The sequence below is a fragment of the Ctenopharyngodon idella genome, chromosome 17 (assembly GCF_019924925.1).
Source record: "Ctenopharyngodon idella isolate HZGC_01 chromosome 17, HZGC01, whole genome shotgun sequence".
NCBI lineage: Eukaryota > Metazoa > Chordata > Actinopteri > Cypriniformes > Xenocyprididae > Ctenopharyngodon > Ctenopharyngodon idella.
The window spans coordinates 6,429,996-6,448,507 of record NC_067236.1 but is presented as its reverse complement, the minus strand read 5'-3'; the positions used below and the strand labels follow the sequence as shown (position 1 = coordinate 6,448,507).

Genomic DNA, 18,512 nt, shown 5'->3' with positions numbered 1-18,512 from the left:
AGTATTCTCATCACTTCATAACATTAAGGTTAAACCACTGTAGTCACATTGACTATTTTAACAATGTTTTTACTACTTCTCTGGACCTTGAATGTGGTAACTTTTGTTGCTTTCTATGGAAGATTATAAAACCTCTCGGATTTCATCAAAAATATCTTAATTTGTGTTCCGAAGGTCTTGTGGGTTTGGAACGACATGAAGGACATGAAGTAATTAATGACAGAAATTTCGTTTTTGGGTGAAGTAACCCTTCAATATATCAATCTATATAGAAATTTAGTGTTTAAACGTGAATTCTATGAAAATGTTGCATTGAAAACTGTTTTGATGGGCGTGCCGCATGCAAAACTTGGAAGTAAACGCCCACTGCTATGATTGGGTCATAGTTTTGCATATTAAAATAATTTTCAACGTTAACCATGACAACATGTGGAATCGTTTTGAAAACTTCAGATATTAAAAATTTTTATAAATTTTTTGATATTTATAAGTCTTGGTTGTGGCGAATAAATTTAAGTACTTGTACTTAAGTACTTATAATTGACATAGGATGACTCATGGTGATATTCTTAGTACAATGACCTCTTTGTCAAAAGTTCACAGAAAATTTGATATTTCAATTCATGACCCCTTTAACTTTGTCATCATTAGTGGCCATGGGTTTGCTGAAGATCTTTAAGCTGAGGAGTTCTTTAGCTATAACCCAGCTACATTACCTATGTTTGAACTTTAATTTTTCAGACCCAGGTGGGTTTGATTAGAGTGTGTGCTCTTCTCTGCAGAAAGTTGACATTCTCACATTTGCCTCAATCATGTGTGTTTAGCCAGCAGTCCCCCACAGGTAAAAACTGCTAGTGAAGAGGTATTGCATCAGAACCAAGAATGCAGCCACAGATAATAAACTGATTTTTTTTTTTTTTTTTTCTCTCTCTCTCTCTCTCCAACAGTTTAACACAAAACCCGTTCCTCGTGAAGTCATGGTGACGCATTACAGCTGTATTTTATTTGGCTGTCATCGACAGGTTTAAATGATACAATACAAAAATGAATCTCCTTGCAGTTTGCACATGGCATCATATTTGGACCACCTGCTCCAGAATGAAATGGCATTTGAACTTTGATGATAAAGATGTGGTCACAATGAGCTCATGTCTGACACTTTGTTATTCAGGGAACCTTGATGATTTTATACTGGATTTATAGCCTCCTTTTGAGGTTTCTTCCCACATACCTAACAGATTAAATTAATATCCATGTAAATACTTTGCGGCAGCCATATCGTGTTACAGTAGCAGCTCTGTTAATGGTAACTTTTTTTTTTTTTTTTTTTTTTTTCATAATAGACATTGTGCAGATACACATTAGTGATCTGACATTGAAGGACTATTTACATAAGCTCACAGAGAAGATTTGGCAATTTAGAGTGGGTTCAAGATGAAATAGTAGGATATCGTTTTCAACAGATGATAGTCCTCACTTGCGTCATCTGTTTGGTAAGCCACCCTACGTCTAAATGCTTCCTGAACAGTGATGTTGACGCAGGATTTTTGTCTTACTGTAAGAAATTTAATCCACTCCCAGAGCTGTTTATGTATTTCAAATTAAGTTTATTTGTAAAATTAATTGTTTATATAAATTGTTCTGTTTAGGTGAGATTAAGAATGCCAGTGGTCTCTCTCTCTCTCTCTCTCTCTCTCTCTCTCTCTCTCTCTCTCTCTCTCTCTCTCTCTCTCTCTCTCTCTCTCTCTCTCTCTCTCTCTCTCTCTCTCTCTCTCTCTCTCTCTCTCTCTCTCTCTCTCTCTCTCTCTCTCTCTCTCTCTCTCTCTCTCTCTCTCTCTCTCTCTCTCTCTCTCTCCCTCTCTCCAAAATGATAACTTTGGCTCTACTTCCAAGCAAACCATGTGGTCATGGTCAACTACAAGTCACAACTGTCAGGATTGTAATCTTACATAAACATAACATACTTATTGCAAAAGGAGTTTAACACAACATTTACCAGGTTATGTAATCATTGTACTTTTGTGCCCCAAGAGAAATTCAGTGTTGACGTAAATTGTCACAGAAAATGATCTAATATTCCCTCTATTGCTCAATTCGGTGACATCTTAGACTCTGAGTCTCCTGCTCTCCGGTCTTGCCTTCCACCACTTCAGCAGTATTAACATGAAGTATGCAGTCCTCCATGAATATGAACTTAATGTTTTATATTGCTGGTGGTTTTGTTGTAATTAACCAGTGAAAAATGAGGACTGATGTTCACAATTGTGTTTTAGAGTTAGTCATGCCTTCATCTTCTACAGAAAGAGCCTGAAGTCTTTTTTTATTCCCAGAAATGAGGACATTTTGCTCTTTCTTTGCGTAATTAAAGTAATAAAGGTAAAGACTCGGACCACTGAACATCTCATTTAGGCAGCTCTTAAATTTCCCTCTCCCTCCATCTTTCATGGTGTCTCTCTTGGATAGACCTCTGAAGAGCTGTGCTGCTACTGCTCACATCTACTGTTCTGTCTCTCATCTTTGGACGGGTGTCTCTAAAGGCAGCCTGCTGCGGCTTTAGCTCATTTATTATTCCAGCTGTGCTTTTATTAGTGATGTCAAGCTTCTCCGAGGCGCTCGCAAAGTCATCCGTCTTTTTATAGTCTTATACATTAGTATCCAGAAGACTGACTATTCTATATATTTTTTTTTTTTTTTTTTTTTTTTTTTTTTTTTTTTTAATGTGAACTTTGTTATAATTAAGGATGCTGCCTTGCTAAAGTTTTTGAGGTGGACCAAGTTCATTTTTCATCAGTTTGATTTATTTAATTGGTTTGAAAGTGGTTTTAAGCTTGAAACGATGCTCTAGGGTTTTGGTTAAATTCATAAGATGAAAAATACTTTCAGTGTTTGCTTTTTAAAAAAAATCTTTTTCAGTTTTTACTGATGAAGACCCCCATAAATATGGTTTCCTTCATTTGAAATTGGAAAACTAGACCAATTACATCCACTAATGCAGAGTTCACGTTGCACGATTTTCGAATTCGCCAGATCACTATTATTTTTCACACTGCTTGTCTATCTGGGGTAGCATTCAGTTGCTGCTGTGCACATTGCACAAAGGATCGGTGACGGGGTTACACATTGCATGACTTTACAATAGGAAGAATCACCAACAACTCTGTCTGGTTCGCAAACTACGTTTCACAACCAAACACGCGAGAAGTGATAAGGAAATAACGCAAGATCATGCGTGAGAAGGGAATTATTAAAAATGGTAGCTTGCAAGAAGCTTGCAATTCAAATTGTCTGTGCACTGATTTGCAGCGAAAAGGAGAAAAAGAGGGAAAATGGTTGGGGAGACAAGGATCTATAACTCTTTCCCAAACTTCCCACTGCCCTGCATCTTGTTCTCTCATTGGCTGTAGATCATTGTCGATGTAATTTTCAGACACGGCACATTTCACACAGCAGGATTTTGACTCGCAGATTTTGAATCACACAGGTCCAGATATTTAGCATGCCAAATATCTCACAGGTGTCGGCGACGCGTCGTCGATTCTCTCAGATCGTGTCTTTGATAATGCACACTGCGTGATTGTCACTCGTGTGAACAAGCACCGATTTGCCTCCGATTTCTGGCATTTTTAGGAGATTTTCGCAAAGTCTGTCGGCGAGTGAAAATCGGGGCTAAAATCATGCAGTGTGTACTCCGCATAATTTGTATTTTCATATCCGAATTGAAGCTCGGGTACATAAAGTCATGAAAAATCAAAAGCACTGTTGACTTCCCCTGTAGGCTCAGGATAGACACTGCACAAGTCAAAATGTTATGTTCTCAGCTATGCAGATCTTAAGGCGATCGCACGCCAGACAAATGCAGCATCGTATCTAGGACAACAAAGAACAATATTGTTATGTTTAAGGACATTATAAAATTAAGATGTACTGTACATACTGTATGCTATGTTATGATTGTACTGTTTTTACCTCGGTGCGTATAACTGAATTGAGAATCTCACCTGAAATAAATCCGATAACATCAATAAACTTCCTTCACGGGCATCTGATTTCCATATTCTGTCTTGAAAGAACTTGTGGCATATAATTCAGGGTATTTCCCAACTTTGAGTTTTTTGTTGTCCTTTTCATTATCTTTACGCTAATCTATGCAATTGAAGTCAACTGAAGTGCGTTGTGAATGTAAACTTGCGACAGTGAATGTACAGGGCAAAATTAAAGATTAGAAAGAGCTACGTTTATTATACAGTTTTTCCTATATGTTTAGACTTTTATTCAAACTGTAAAACTAGGAAGGTAAAACTAAATGTATCTTCCTCCATGAAGTCAGTATGTACGTTAATGATGATTTGGGAAAAATATGATTTAGGGGTGGTTGATTATGATTTCACTTTTTTTTTTAACTTGAGTTAGTGTGTAATGTTGCTGTTTGAGCATAAACAACATCTACAAAGTTACGACGCTCAAAGTTCAATGCAAAGGGAGATATTTTCTTTTAAAGAATTCGCTGTTTAAGGACTACAGCAAATGGCTGGTAGGGACTACAACGAGCTTCTTCCCGGGTTAGTGACATCACTAACCCTAAAATTTACATAAACCCTGCCCCCAAGAACACGCAACAAAGGGGGCGAGGCCATGTTGGGCTGCTTTAGAGAAGACGCCAGACTGCTTCACAAACGAGGGTCAATTCAATGCTGGATATGCACAAAAGATTAACATGACGGCACATGCTAGCCGATGAGTTGAATCAACTCACAGCAACTACATAAATTTATCCACTAACTGTTCAGAAACGTCCAGTTGCATTCTAAAACATGTAACTTCTTCCTGAGTCTTTCCATCAGTGTCCGACTCCATTTTGAACAATGTAAGACTGGACACGTTACTGACAGTTGTCATTTTGGCTGCGCAAGATTATCCAGCTTTGTTGTTGAGCAACCAAAGCGCTAGCTGTTAAAGCTGTGCCCTCTTTTAGAAAGCGGGCCGGGAGCAGAAGCTCATTTGTATTTAAAGGGACACGCACAAAAATGGCGTTTTTACTCACACCCAAATAGGGGCAAATTTGACAAGCTATAATAAATGATCTGTGGGGTATTTTGAGCTGAAACTTCAGACACATTCTGGGGACAACAGAGACTTATTATATCTTGTAAAAGATCCCCTTTATAGATCCCCTTTAATAGAAAACTGTTAGTGCCACTCTGTGGCACAGCAGGATTTTAAACAGCCTCCTGAGTCATTGCTGGTGTGCATACACTCAGAAAATTATGTGTTCGAATTTTAAACATGGCACGACGCGGCACTGTGCTTTCGTCTGTGGTGCAACCCCCTTTATAGTACAGCAGTTGAATCATTTTGAAAACAAAATCACTTGCTGAGGAAGGGTAGGCCTAATGAATTGCCAGTAAAAACAGTAATAGTGATTGGTGAAAAGATCAATGACATTCTGAGTCAGTCATGAGTGTGAGGTGGCAGGTATAGTTAAGCCAGCATGAAATGAAAATTTTCTAGATACATGTTATTGACCTCGACCTTATCTTCTCTTTAATGTCGTATGCCAGATCTCTCCAGTCATTTCATCTCTATAAATCATGCCCCTTTCTTACACTCGATTCCAAGCTTGTATTCAGATCTGCCATCCAATCAACAGTTGATGGATAGAACCAAGTCCCTGCCCTACCTTCTTTCCTTTTTCTATAATCCGTTTCACTCAGATAAACATCACAATACGGAATAAAATGTTGCTACTCCCATTTCATTGTGACTTTAAAGCTAAGGAAACTGGAGTCCAATATAGTTATTTTCCTGCAAAAACTAACCATACTCTGTCTCAGTCCTGGGCTGGTCTAGTGATTAAAATGCTTTCCCTCCCATTTCCGAGCCCTGATACTGTTACCATAGCAACATAGGTTTTTCAGAGCGGCAGAAGCGTGTGGAGAGGAACAGAGGTGCCTTTCTGGAAGGAGTGGGAGGGGTCACCAGCTTAAAGTTGTTTCTTGGTGATTTCTTCTTCCCCAGGGAAGGAAGCTGCTTTGTGATAATCATCTTGTCAACTTGGCATTGCAGTTAGCAACAAGACCTCTTAGGGTGGGAATATGTTTTGTGCAACCCCCAAAGTGTGTGTGTGTGTGTGTGTATAGAGTGCCATCTTTTTATCTTATCAGCTGAGAACAGTGCATTGCGTGTGTGTGTGTATTCTCAGTTTAATGTGTCAGTCTCTACTTCCTATTTTGTAATGCTTTGTTCTGGTATCACACTTAAAATCCAGCCTGTTGGCTTGATATCCATCTACAAACCAAATGTAGACTGCTGACTTATCTCTGGAAGTCCACTGCCTTTTCAACACATCAACATTTGTGGGCTTTCCCTCTCTTCCTGACTCGTTCATCTGTTCAAGTGAAGCTGTGTGTTTTATGCTTGTTTTGTAGGTGTTTCTGGAATTGAATTTGATTTTGTGCATCCCACTGTAGTTATGGTCGCAGTGAATTTGTGTTTTGTCTTGGATTCTGTCTGACCTTAGGCGGCACTGCTCGTTCCTCAACCCCCTCAGGGACCTTCTTTTATCAATTTCAGATCTCAAATATGCACCCTGGGTTATGCTCCTCTGAAAGATAGATAGATAGCACACATTTAGAGAGAACTCAGGAAGTTTTGCTGGGAAAAGACAAAATAATCCACACATTATCATCTTGAGTTTCCAAAAGATGGACTGCCAAAATGCTTATGTCACTAACAATTTCTGCCCCTTCATCTGATACTTTTGGCCCATTGGGAGACAGCCGAAGTGTCTCTGTTATTCATTATGTTAATCAGTGCTTCAGAGACGTAGCCAGGTTTATTTTATTGAGGGATAGTCCAAAAATGAGAATTGAGATATTTCTGGCTCTGTACCAAACCTGAGTGAGCGTCTTGATATCTAGTGTCTAGAAGGTATCTTCTAATTTAGCATTCTGACTGAAAAGCGACTGAATTGAGATTCTCAACATATGCATTGTGTATGTAGCATAAGAAGCTTAGTCTCACATAGCCAAACCTTTGACTAAACATGTCATATTGTTTCTTATTTTGTTCAAGAACCATTGTTCCTTTACGATTTAGATAAATCTGTTTTATAACAATACTTTCAATGCTGAATGACATTTCTGCCATTTGGGGATTTTCTTTCTTTTTTTCCCCTAATACTGAGCTAGATGCAGTGCATTGAGGCTGCCTTATCTGTTATGATACACGCCATAGATCAAGTATCTTACGAGGCAGCCAGCATAACTTTTCTGCCTACTGTTTGGAACAACCTTTGCATTGTGAGCTTGCCAAAGATGCCTAAAAATGCTGTCTGGGTAGGCAGGTCAACTGGTGCACACTCTGGCACTGTAGTCTTCCTGGAGCCCTTGTGTCTGTAGACAGAGTTGGGGTGAGGCCTGTTACAGTAAGGGTGAGTTTAAATATAGGCGTTTCCACACAGATAAATACAGAACCCCACAGTACAGTACGCTAACACACAGTGAGAAAATGGCCCACAGGAGACTGGTGTGTTTCTTACAGAAACATTACTCCCCAGCAGGGCCCACAACCATTTTCCTCCTCCTAAAAATAAATCAGCCACCATTTTGCAAGTTTTGTAAGACAAAATCAATGATGTTAGCAGCACATTTGAATGTCAGACTTCTTATTTTGAGTTTGTGCGTCATTTTCTAGCAATATAATTCTAAATAAAGTCAGTAGTGTGTGTACATATTTCGCAAAAAAAAAAGAAACTTGAAACTTAATGATGAAATTGCTGTTTTTGTAAAAACACTTTTTTTTTTCTTTTTTTTTTTCCCAACAGACTTTTGTCTAAATATTTTAATTCTATATGTCTTGATGTTGTAAAATTGTAGCAAAAATTTGTAATGCCTTAGAAATATTTAATTCCTCTAAAAACAAGGAGGATGTGGGTGAGCAGCGTTTTACAGCATATCTGATCTTTGAAGTTAAGGAAGGAAGATGGGAGTGCTTTGAAGTGTATGTCGGGTTTAAGAGCAGGAGTTTGATGAGTCAGACTTGAAGTTCTCATAAATCACACTGAACCTTCCAGGGCTTTTTCCCTTTCCTTTATTCCCCTTTGTAGGTCAGGGGACCGAAGTGGTGTTACCCTTTCCTGTAATAAATGCTTTGAGGGGAGGAGGCCAGACATAGTGCTTGAAATCACAAGACGTGTGTATGTATGCACACTGTCGCATTCATTCTCGGGAACTGACCTTTTGTTCGTTTACTACATATACTCCATTACTCATACTCTCTTGCTGTCCAGGAAGACCAGAATCAACCCTTCCTCTCCCTCTCTCCTTCTGTGTCTCCCAAATTGGCTACAAAAACAGAACTGAATCCTCACTCAAGGAAAATGCTCACGGGATTGTCAGCAGTTGACTGTCATCATCTGACAGTGGTTCAGTGTCTCTTATTGAGTTACTGTACACTGGATAGACTCACCCATTGTCGCTCTTATCATTGGTGCTGTGATCTCATGATCTGATCTCTGCTTGCGCCACTAATTCTTCAGCCTCCAAATCATTTCAAATTTTCATTTGTATCATCCAAATAGGAATTATTTGTGGCACTTCAGGTGCTCTAGGTACCTGTATTAAGTGTAATGTAAATTACTGCTCATTTAACCTATTATTTATTTTAATATTATGAAGAATTAAATGCACAGATATTTTGACTATATATGGCTTTGGTCCCTTTATCATAGTAAGCAATGTATTTTTACATTTACATTTAGATTTACCTTTTGTGTCATCTTACTCTCACTTGAAGGGTTAGTTCACCCAAAAATGAAAATTCTGTCATTATTTACTCACCCTCATGTGGTTCCACACCCGTAAGACCTTCGTTCATCTTTGGAACACATATTAATATATTTTTGATGAAATTCAGAATTTTAATATTAATGCGTCCCTAGTATTAGTCAACAAATAACATGCACATTTAATTTTTTTTTTAAACATCAAGATTTTATTTTATTTTTATTTTTTTTATATCAGAGACAAATGCTATTGTTCGTACAGAACATTTACATTTTCAATCCCTCCCCAACCACCCCAGAACATTCTGCCTTAGATGATGATAATTAAACAGTAATAGTACAAAAGATAAAGATTATAGTTTAATATGTAATTTGTTTGCTCAGTAGTATAAATAGGCTTAGCGTTTACTACTAAAAGCCCTTTCCCCATTGCAGATGTACACTTTCTGATTTCTTGAATACCTTGTCGTTTTAAATAGTGCATCTGAGACACCTCATATATTTCAATTCAGTATTGACGTGTCGGTCTTGCTCCAGTTAAGACAGGATGCTTTTCCAGTAACGTGTGTCGGAAAGTATTTCCATCTGAGTCCTCTGCCCCTCGCTTACCTGCCGCTCTGCTGCTGTGATACAGGCCAGTGAACGCTCACATCTCTGTATGCAGAGGGTGGTATGCAATAGATTCTTTTTTAATTTGTGTGGGATGTTTGTATGCTTTCTGTCACTATGGTTGAAAATGTGTCATGAATTTCTCCTCTTGGTTTGCTATGTAGTTGCACATATGATTTCATATTCATGAAAGTTAGATGTGAAAAATATGTATGTCACCATGAATGATATTTTCATCTCTCTCTCTCTCTTTTTTTCCTCAGTGTTTGCTGTCTCAGCCAAAGTTCTGGGCGGTGGAAGTGACATCACTGTGCTTGAGGACTAAGCTGGAGAGAGGAAGCTCACGGAGAGTTGAACGCGCCATGATGCAAACACAGGTAAAACACTTTTTAGAATGCACATCCATGTACACTCATATAATGTGTTCCTCGCCTGAAATATTACCATAAATAATGGTACAAATACAATTAGGGTCACAGTCTATGTGCTACGCAATCTTCTGCAGCTGTTCCATATGCCAGCTGATCTTTAGATTTCCCTGTGGATCTTCAACCATTGCAATAGATACTGATAGAACGTGTGATGGATGAAAGCACTTCTGAATATCTGTCAAGCCATTCTTTATTTTAACAACTACATTACCATTTAAAATTTTGAAATAAATTAATACTTGTATTCGGAAAGATTAAAATTGTCAGAAAAGAGATTTATAATGTTACAGAAGATTTGTATTTCAAATAAATGCTGTTCTTTTGATCTTTCTGTTCATCAAAGAAATGTATCACGGTTTACATAAAATTAAGCAGCACAACTGTTTTCAACATTAATGATAATAAGAAATGTTTCTTGAGCACCAAATCAGCATATTAGAATTATTTCTGAAGGATCATATAACACTAAAGACTGGAGTAATGATGCTGAAAATTCAGCTTTGCCATCACAGGAATAGATGTATATTTTGATCAAATAAATGCAGCCTTGATGAGCATGAAGGACTTCTTACCCAACGCAGATTTCTAATGTTAGTCTTTTAGTCTGAAGCACTAAGAAGTGTACAGTTCTTCTGTTTAATATGAGCTGTAGGGTAGCGATTACTTCATTCAATATGTTGATTTACTGGTTTCAATGTAATGCTTCCAAAATTTTATAGCACCCAGAGAAATGAGATCCCAGATTTCCTCCTGTTGTTTTTGTGTGTGTGTGTGTGCAAGAGAAATGGACAGATAAGCCCAAGGGAGGAGGATGCTTTAGCTTCCCTTTGGCTGCTTCCCGTTTCCTCTGTCATTTTTCATGACAGTTTGTCTCCATGTTTTACAAAGGAAAAGCCAGAACAGTAAAAGCAGAGTAGTGCTGATATGTTTGGTTTGTATTCTTTTGCATTTGTGCGTGTGGATTTTAGCAAGGATTGGAAAACGGGATTTGTCGCTTTATTGAAATTTGTTGAAACAAGACAGCCTCATTCGTCCTGTCCTGATCAAATTGAATTTTTTGGCTTCCAGTGACTTTCTGGGGAGCAGTTAACTTGTCCATTTATGCCAGATTAATTTTTATTTATTGATGCGTGTTCATTGTAGGACTGGTAACAATTCTAGCCTCTGTGTCAACCCAGACTGTTTTGAATAATCTGTTCTGAGAGGGTTTTACTGCTAAAGTTATGGTTTAAGTTTATGGTTTAACTCCTTTTTCAATGGAAGAGCTCCTTAAATTGTCATAAATGCAAAATAAACTTAAAATTGCTATAGTAATTTAAATCTAGTCTAGTAAGAAATGCCTGAATTTATTCATTAATTTAAATGTATTTACTATTTATTTTTTTTTGATTATTTATCCATGTATTTATCCATTTTATTTTTATGTTCATTTTATTCTTCCATTTAATTATCCATCCATTTTATTATTATGGTTTATCAATTTTATTATTTTATTATAATTTGTTCGTTCATTTATCCATCCATTTATTAATTTTTATTATTAACACGAAGTGCTGTTTACAAATAGCAGATAAAGAAGTGTTGCAGTACATAAAGGGATAGTTCACCCAAAAATGAAAACTTGAGGGTAAGTAAATGTTGACAATTTTTATTTTTGGGTGAACTATCCCTTTAAACTTTGTCCTTTTGCTGTGGCTGATGACATCCCTCTTTTTGATCTTAAGTGAAATCCATAGATGTGACCATGAGCGCTGCAGGTGATCATCAGTAAAGAGCAGAGAACTGAAGGGTGCGATTAGATGCTTTCTGACTGAACATCTGACAGATGGAAGGTCATCAACGGGCAGAGTTTGGTGTGACATATTGCTCTCTACTTTTTTGATTGCTTTTTGTCTTCCTTTAAGTTTTAAGCGTTTGCCCAGTGGAGCTGCTCTCTGATATCCTAAAACTCAATGTGACAGATCACTGGGGGAGTCTGACTCTAGGAGGCCACCCTGAGGGGCAAGTTTGAGTCCGACAGGAGATCACAGCAAGTCACACAAACACCTGTCCATCACAGAGTTAGAGAAACATGAAGCGCCTAGCAAATCCCACTGCTGACACCAGTGAGTTCAGTCACCCTTAGAGCGATCCCAGCTGAGCAAGGCCCCGAAGCGACGGCGAGAGAGTGACAGCACACTCTCAGGGAGGACGAAACACTTTAACGAAGTTCAACAGATGAGAGAGTGGGGGGAAAATGTACAAAAGAATGTCAGGTAGCGCATTATAGAGGTACAAATCCACATATACAGTTTTTCTGAAATGAATGGTTTTTAACCAAATCTGTAAGATGTTGAGCGCTTTTTATTGTGAGTGATTTTAAATATTAAAAATATGAATCAGTACTGCCCTGACAAAGCTACATAACAGATGTTTACATATATTCCACATAACAAAAAAATGACTTAATTGGTCCAAAGTGTCCTTCACAAAAGTTAACATATCCTTTGGTTTTTTATTTTGTTTGTTGCCTTGAGCGTCAGTGACTGTTTGCAGTCATTTTGTTTAGATTCAGATAAAACTGTAAATGTCATACATTCAAAATGGCCGCCCTTGTAAAGATTGGTATTGTTGGAATCAAAGAATAGAAATGGAGAATAAAGACAAGGCTCATGACTTTAGGAAAATAATAAGCAGAGTAATTTTTTTTTTTTAAGTTGCTCTTATCATTGTCAAGATCTCATGAGCTAATAAAAATAAAAAAATTAAAAAAAATATAATTTTGAGAAAAATATTCTAATATTGTCAAGACTTTTTTTTTATTTTTTATTTTTTATCTGGTTTAATCAACTAGAAGAAGAAGAAAAAAACTGTTTTTAGACCAGAGTTCAGCTGGGCCCTGTTGCACAAAAGCCCTTAAGTTAAGAAAACCCTTAATTATAAGGTTAAGGGTACTCTTAGTGAAACATGGGTAGCACGAAAAAAATCTAAGCGTCCACTTAAGGAACCTTAAGGCTGTCATTAAGTATTTTCCCTTAATTACTTGAGAGTTCCCTTAAGTTCTATTATGCTTTGCAACAAAGTCCTTAGTAACCATTTAGCCCTAAAAAAATTAAGGGATCAAAACAGGTCCCTTAAGTCATTTGCTGAACTCAAACACAATGGATGATCTGAAAGTTAATTGAGGAGGAGAAAGTACTGATGTGCATTTTTAGGGATCAAAATAAGCCTGCTGAAAGTATGACATGAAACAGTGTGTATTGTCAAAAATAAAATTAAATGAACACCAGGTTTTCTTAATTTTCATCACTTCCACTGTGCGCTTTAATTAAATTAATTAATTATCTCATGCCAGGCTTTTGTCTTGTGCACAAGAGTGTCTGATTATAGCAAGAGGCTTGGGCGTTTTCCCCCTGTCTTTTAAAAGAATAGCTTTTTTGGTCCTTGGTCCAGTTAATTTCTTGTTTCCAGTTGCCTACTGTAAAGCCGGTTAGCAGACAGGACTAGGTGTTGAGCCGCGTCGCGTCTAGGTCACTGAACGCGTCATTCTGTACTTTTTACTCGGGTGCAAAAAAAAATAAAAAATCAGTGACTCTAATCACCAAACAGGCTAAGTGGCATTGATGCAGGAGTACAGTGGGTACGGAAAGTATTCAGACCCCCTTAAATTTTTCACTCTGTTATATTGCAGCCATTTGCTAAAATCATTTAAGTTCATTTTTTTTCCTCATTAATGTACACATAGCACCCCATATTGACAGAAATACACAGAATTGTTGACATTTTTGCAGATTTATTAAAAAAGAAAAACTGAAATATCACATGGTCCTAAGTATTCAGACCCTTTGCTCAGTATTTAGTAGAAGCACCCTTTTGATCTAATACAGCCATGAGTCTTTTTGGGAAAGATGCAAGTTTTTCACACCTGGATTTGGGGATCCTCTGCCATTCCTCCTTGCAGATCCTCTCCAGTTCTGTCAGGTTGGATGGTAAACGTTGGTGGACAGCCATTTTTAGGTCTCTCCAGAGGTGCTCAATTGGGTTTAAGTCAGGGCTCTGGCTGGGCCATTCAAGAACAGTCACGAAGTTGTTGTGAAGCCACTCCTTCGTTATTTTAACTGTGTGCTTAGGGTCATTGTCTTGTTGGAAGGTAAACCTTCGGCCCAGTCTGAGGTCCTGAGCACTCTGGAGAAGGTTTTCGTCCAGGATATCCCTGTACTTGGCCGCATTCATCTTTTCCTCGATTGCAACCAGTCGTCCTGTCCCTGCAGCTGAAAAACACCCCCACAGCATGATGCTGCCACCACCATGCTTCACTGTTGGGACTGTATTGGACAGGTGATGAGCAGTGCCTGGTTTTCTCCACACATACCGCTTAGAATTAAGGCCAAAAAGTTCTATCTTGGTATCATTAGACCAGATAATCTTATTTCTCACCATCTTGGAGTCCTTCAGGTGTTTTTTCATGTGTCTTGCACTGAGGAGAGGCTTCCGTCGGGCCACTCTGCCATAAAGCCCCGACAGGTGGAGGGCTGCAGTGATGGTTGACTTTCTACAACTTTCTCCCATCTCCCGACTGCATCTCTGGAGCTCAGCCACAGTGATCTTTGGGTTCTTCTTTACCTCTCTCACCAAGGCTCTTCTCCCCCGATAGCTCAGTTTGGCCGGACGGCCAGCTCTAGGAAGGGTTCTGGTCGTCCCAAATGTCTTCCATTTAAGGATTATGGAGGCCACTGTGCTCTTAGGAACCTTAAGTGCAGCAGAATTTTTTTTGTAACCTTGGCCAGATCTGTGCCTTGCCACAATTCTGTCTCTGAGCTCTTCAGGCAGTTCCTTTGACCTCATGATTCTCATTTGCTCTGACATGCACTGTGAGCTGTAAGGTCTTATATAGACAGGTGTGTGGCTTTCCTAATCAAGTCCGGTCAGTATGATCAAACACAGCTGGACTCAAATGAAGGTGTAGAACCATCTCAAGGATGATCAGAAGAAATGGACAGCACCTGAGTTAAATATGAGTGTCACAGCAAAGGGTCTGAATACTTAGGACCATGTGATATTTCAGTTTTTCTTTTTTAATAAATCTGCAAAAATGTCAACAATTCTGTGTTTTTCTGTCAATATGGGGTGCTGTGTGTACATTGAGGAAAAAAAATGAACTTAAATGATTTTAGCAAATGGCTGCAATATAACAAAGAGTGAAAAATTTAAGGGGGTCTGAATACTTTCCGTACCCACTGTACATTGCAAAAAATGCTTTTCTTACTTATCCTACTTAAAATCTTACTGATATTTTTTTTTTTTTTTTTGTTTGTTTCCAGTCCAAATATCTAAAAATTCATAAATCAAGAAGCATTTTCTAGACAAGTAAAAAAAAAAAAAAAAGTGTCTTTTTTTCAGAAAAAATAAGTCAAAATTATGTATGTTCTTCCTTAAAACAAGAAAAATCTTCAGATTATTTTGCTTACCCTATTGGCAGATTATTTTTCTTGTTTTAAGGAAGAACATACATAATTTTTACTTATTTTTTTCTGAAAACAAGACTTGTCTAGAAAATGCTTCTTGATTCAAGAATTTTTTAGATATTTGGACTAGAAACAAGACAACTCTAAGTAAGAAAGCATTTTTTGCATTGTACAATACAACAATAACAACGAGTTTGACAAATATAAAGTAATTTAATGGAAAACTACTTGAGTGGCGCGGCAGGATTTTGAGTATCCTATGATGTCATAGCTGGACTCAAATTTTAGAACAATCTGGTCGTCCGTCAGACCGCCTTTAATCTCCATAACTCATATTGTAGTACAGCTGTATAGTTTAGCAAATGTTAAACTTGTCTAAAGGTCAGTGGTCTGTTATGTTCTGTTTATTGTCTGAGACTTCGTAACTAAAGCAACTGCTTCTCCATTGTTGTGTTTTGCCAGAATCTTAGTATAAACACTTCGGTAAGGGTGACTGTTGAGATGTTTGTTGCAAGACTCTTAAAGGGTTAGTTCACCCAAAAATTAAATTTCTTTCATTAATTACTCACCCTCATGTCCTTCCAAACCCATAAGACCTTTGTTCATCTTCAGAACACAAATTAAGATACACATATAAAGCAACGCAAGTACCACATTCAAGGCCCAGAAAAGTAGTAAAGATGGTTAAAATAGTCCATGTGACTGCAGTGGTTCAACCTTAATGTTATGAAGCTACGAGAATACTATTTGTGCGCAAAAACAAAACAAAAATAACTACTTTGTTCAACAATTTCTTCTCACCCCTGTCAGTCTCCTACGCTATTTACTTTCAGCGCTTCCAGGTTGTACGTCAGAACGCTGGCTGATTATTTTTTTGTTTTTGCACACAAAGTATTCTCGTCACTTCATAATATTAATGTTGAACCACTGTAGTCATGTTGACTATTTTAATGTTTTTACTACTTTTCTGGACCTTGAATTTGGTAATTACTTTGCTTTCTATGGGGGATTTAAAAAAAAAAAAACAAAAAAAAAAAACTCAGATTTCATCAAAAAATATCTTAATTTGTGTTCCAAAGATGAACGAAGGTCTTATGGGTGTGGAATGACATGAAGGGTGAGTAAGTAATGACAAATATCCTCAGGGATACCTTTAAGTGAAACCACTTAAGAGGCTTCATGCAACCGGACCCAGAAGTTACAGGCAAGTTAATGTCCGGTTTTGAGCTTATGGTGGCGCTACAGAGTTTGACTTATAGACTCCTTAATAGATAAAAGGGAGTCTTCAGGCCACCCCCAATGTTATCTCAAGTTAGGGTATTTGGATTCCTTTTAATGAACTGAATCATCTACTTGACTGCAGACACAGACCTCCATTAATGGCAGAAGTTCTGATTGGGTGAATTCCAGGCACATACTGAATCTTTTTTTTTACACAATAATTCATAAATACTCATCAACTTGACTTTTGATGTAATCAATTCAGAAAGGTTTTTGTTTTGTCTTCAATATTATTCCTCTTCTTTTCTAAACAGTGACATTTTCGTGAAAATCGCAGGCTCTTATCTCCGCCGTCTTGCTGCAATTCGAGCTTCACAGTGGTACTTGACAAACTTCATTTCCTCTGCCTCCTCTGGCCTTTCTTCTGAAATCAAGAGTGTGGAGTGTGTATTCAGAAATGGCAGAAAGGCACTTCGCCTATGTGCTCTGCATTTTTCTCACAGTTTAGGGCTGACAATATCTAGGCCACTGAGTGGGCCAGAACTTCAGAAAACTTTTTATTCCCTTTGTGTATTCAGAATGAAAGACTCTGGTGCATTGTTAGATAAGAGGCACTCATTGAGACCACACAATTTGCATGCCCTCTTATTTTTCATTTAGGACTCCGATCAGGCCCTGGCTGAAGTAGATTTCTCTGAACGTAAAATTAAATTGCAGTGCTTAATCAATAATATTCCTGAAATAGAAGTTGGCAGCTTAGGTCTTGGTATGGATTTAGGCATCTCATGGCACCGCTGAAAAAAAAGAATCCGGCGCATATGACGTAAGGTATTTTTGGAGCAGAAAAACAGTTTTTTGAAGTAATTCAGCAGAGTGATGTTTTAAAGTTGTTGTTTTTTTGTTGTTGGTTTTTTTTTTTTTTTTTTTTTTTTTTTACATCTACAACAGATGCAGACTGCAGTAAATGTATGACAATTTTATATGGATATGATGCAACCATACTCAAACAATACATGTATGTTATGTTATATTATATTATGTATACACTAGCATATAGCCTAGATGGTCTCAGTGCTATACAGACATGGACTGAAAGCCTCATTACTCTAAAAAGGTTATACTAAGTTCTAAAGCAGCCATTGTTCTTTTGCTTTAATGCTAGACTGTATTTAAATTGCTGTGCATGGATTTTAACTCCATGGGGCTTATTCTTTTCCTCCTTTTTAAAGTATGCCGAGTCATAAAGCATGCTCAGTGATGTCATTTCCTCCTACCGATGTATTTGGCTCTTGGAGTTCCTCCATGGAAAGGTTTACGTGTAATTCAAACTAAACTGCCAAATTGTCAACTGTAGGGGAGTTTACTTTGCCCCATTTTGTCCAAAGGCACACAGCTTTTTTTTTTTTTTTTTTTCAGCACACAGCCTCCACAGCTGTATCCCTCAACCCTCCTGATCAGAAGATTAGCATTTATATATTTCAGCCATTTTCCATCCATGGAAATGCTAAATAAGTAATTAGTTATCTGCTACCCGCAGACAAGCTTTGCCATCCTCCATAGAAACTGATTGTATCTACTCAGTCGGAAGTTTTATTTCCAGATGAGTTTCTTTCTAAGTGAACCCCCAACTGGAGCTGGAAAATTACATCTATATTGGATTTTGTCATCAGTTTATGAAATGTGTTTTCTGGAATATGTAATGTTTCCTTCTGCTTGATTCCAGAATGTTCTGGAACTCAAATGTTGCAGACATCAGTTCCACATTAAATTATTTACAGCATCTTGGGTGGAAATATTCAAGTTGGTAAAGTAAAAATTCCATAATGTGTATAGGCCTTCTCCTCCTATTAGTGCCAGTTGCAGTCCATATGTTCATAATGATTGACAGCTGGGGGTGTCATTTAAATATTTGTTGGGTAATGCGATAGAAGCCATTCTGTGGTTTTATTTTCACTCGGTTATTTAGCAGGCAAGGATGGCCGTCCGCTTCCAATTTGCATTTGTGGCCTTGTTTGCATGTTGTAC

General features: G+C 37.7%; 1 protein-coding gene across 1 annotated transcript in view; it reads left to right on the top strand.

Annotated features, from left to right (window-relative positions):
- Positions 1-18,512, top strand: part of ttc27 (tetratricopeptide repeat domain 27) — a 103,758-nt gene that overhangs the window by 44,037 nt on the left and 41,209 nt on the right. The window contains exon 10 of the mRNA XM_051867257.1: positions 9,655-9,768. Within this exon, the coding sequence (XP_051723217.1) occupies positions 9,655-9,768 (114 nt within the window). The remainder of the gene's footprint in view (positions 1-9,654; positions 9,769-18,512) is intronic.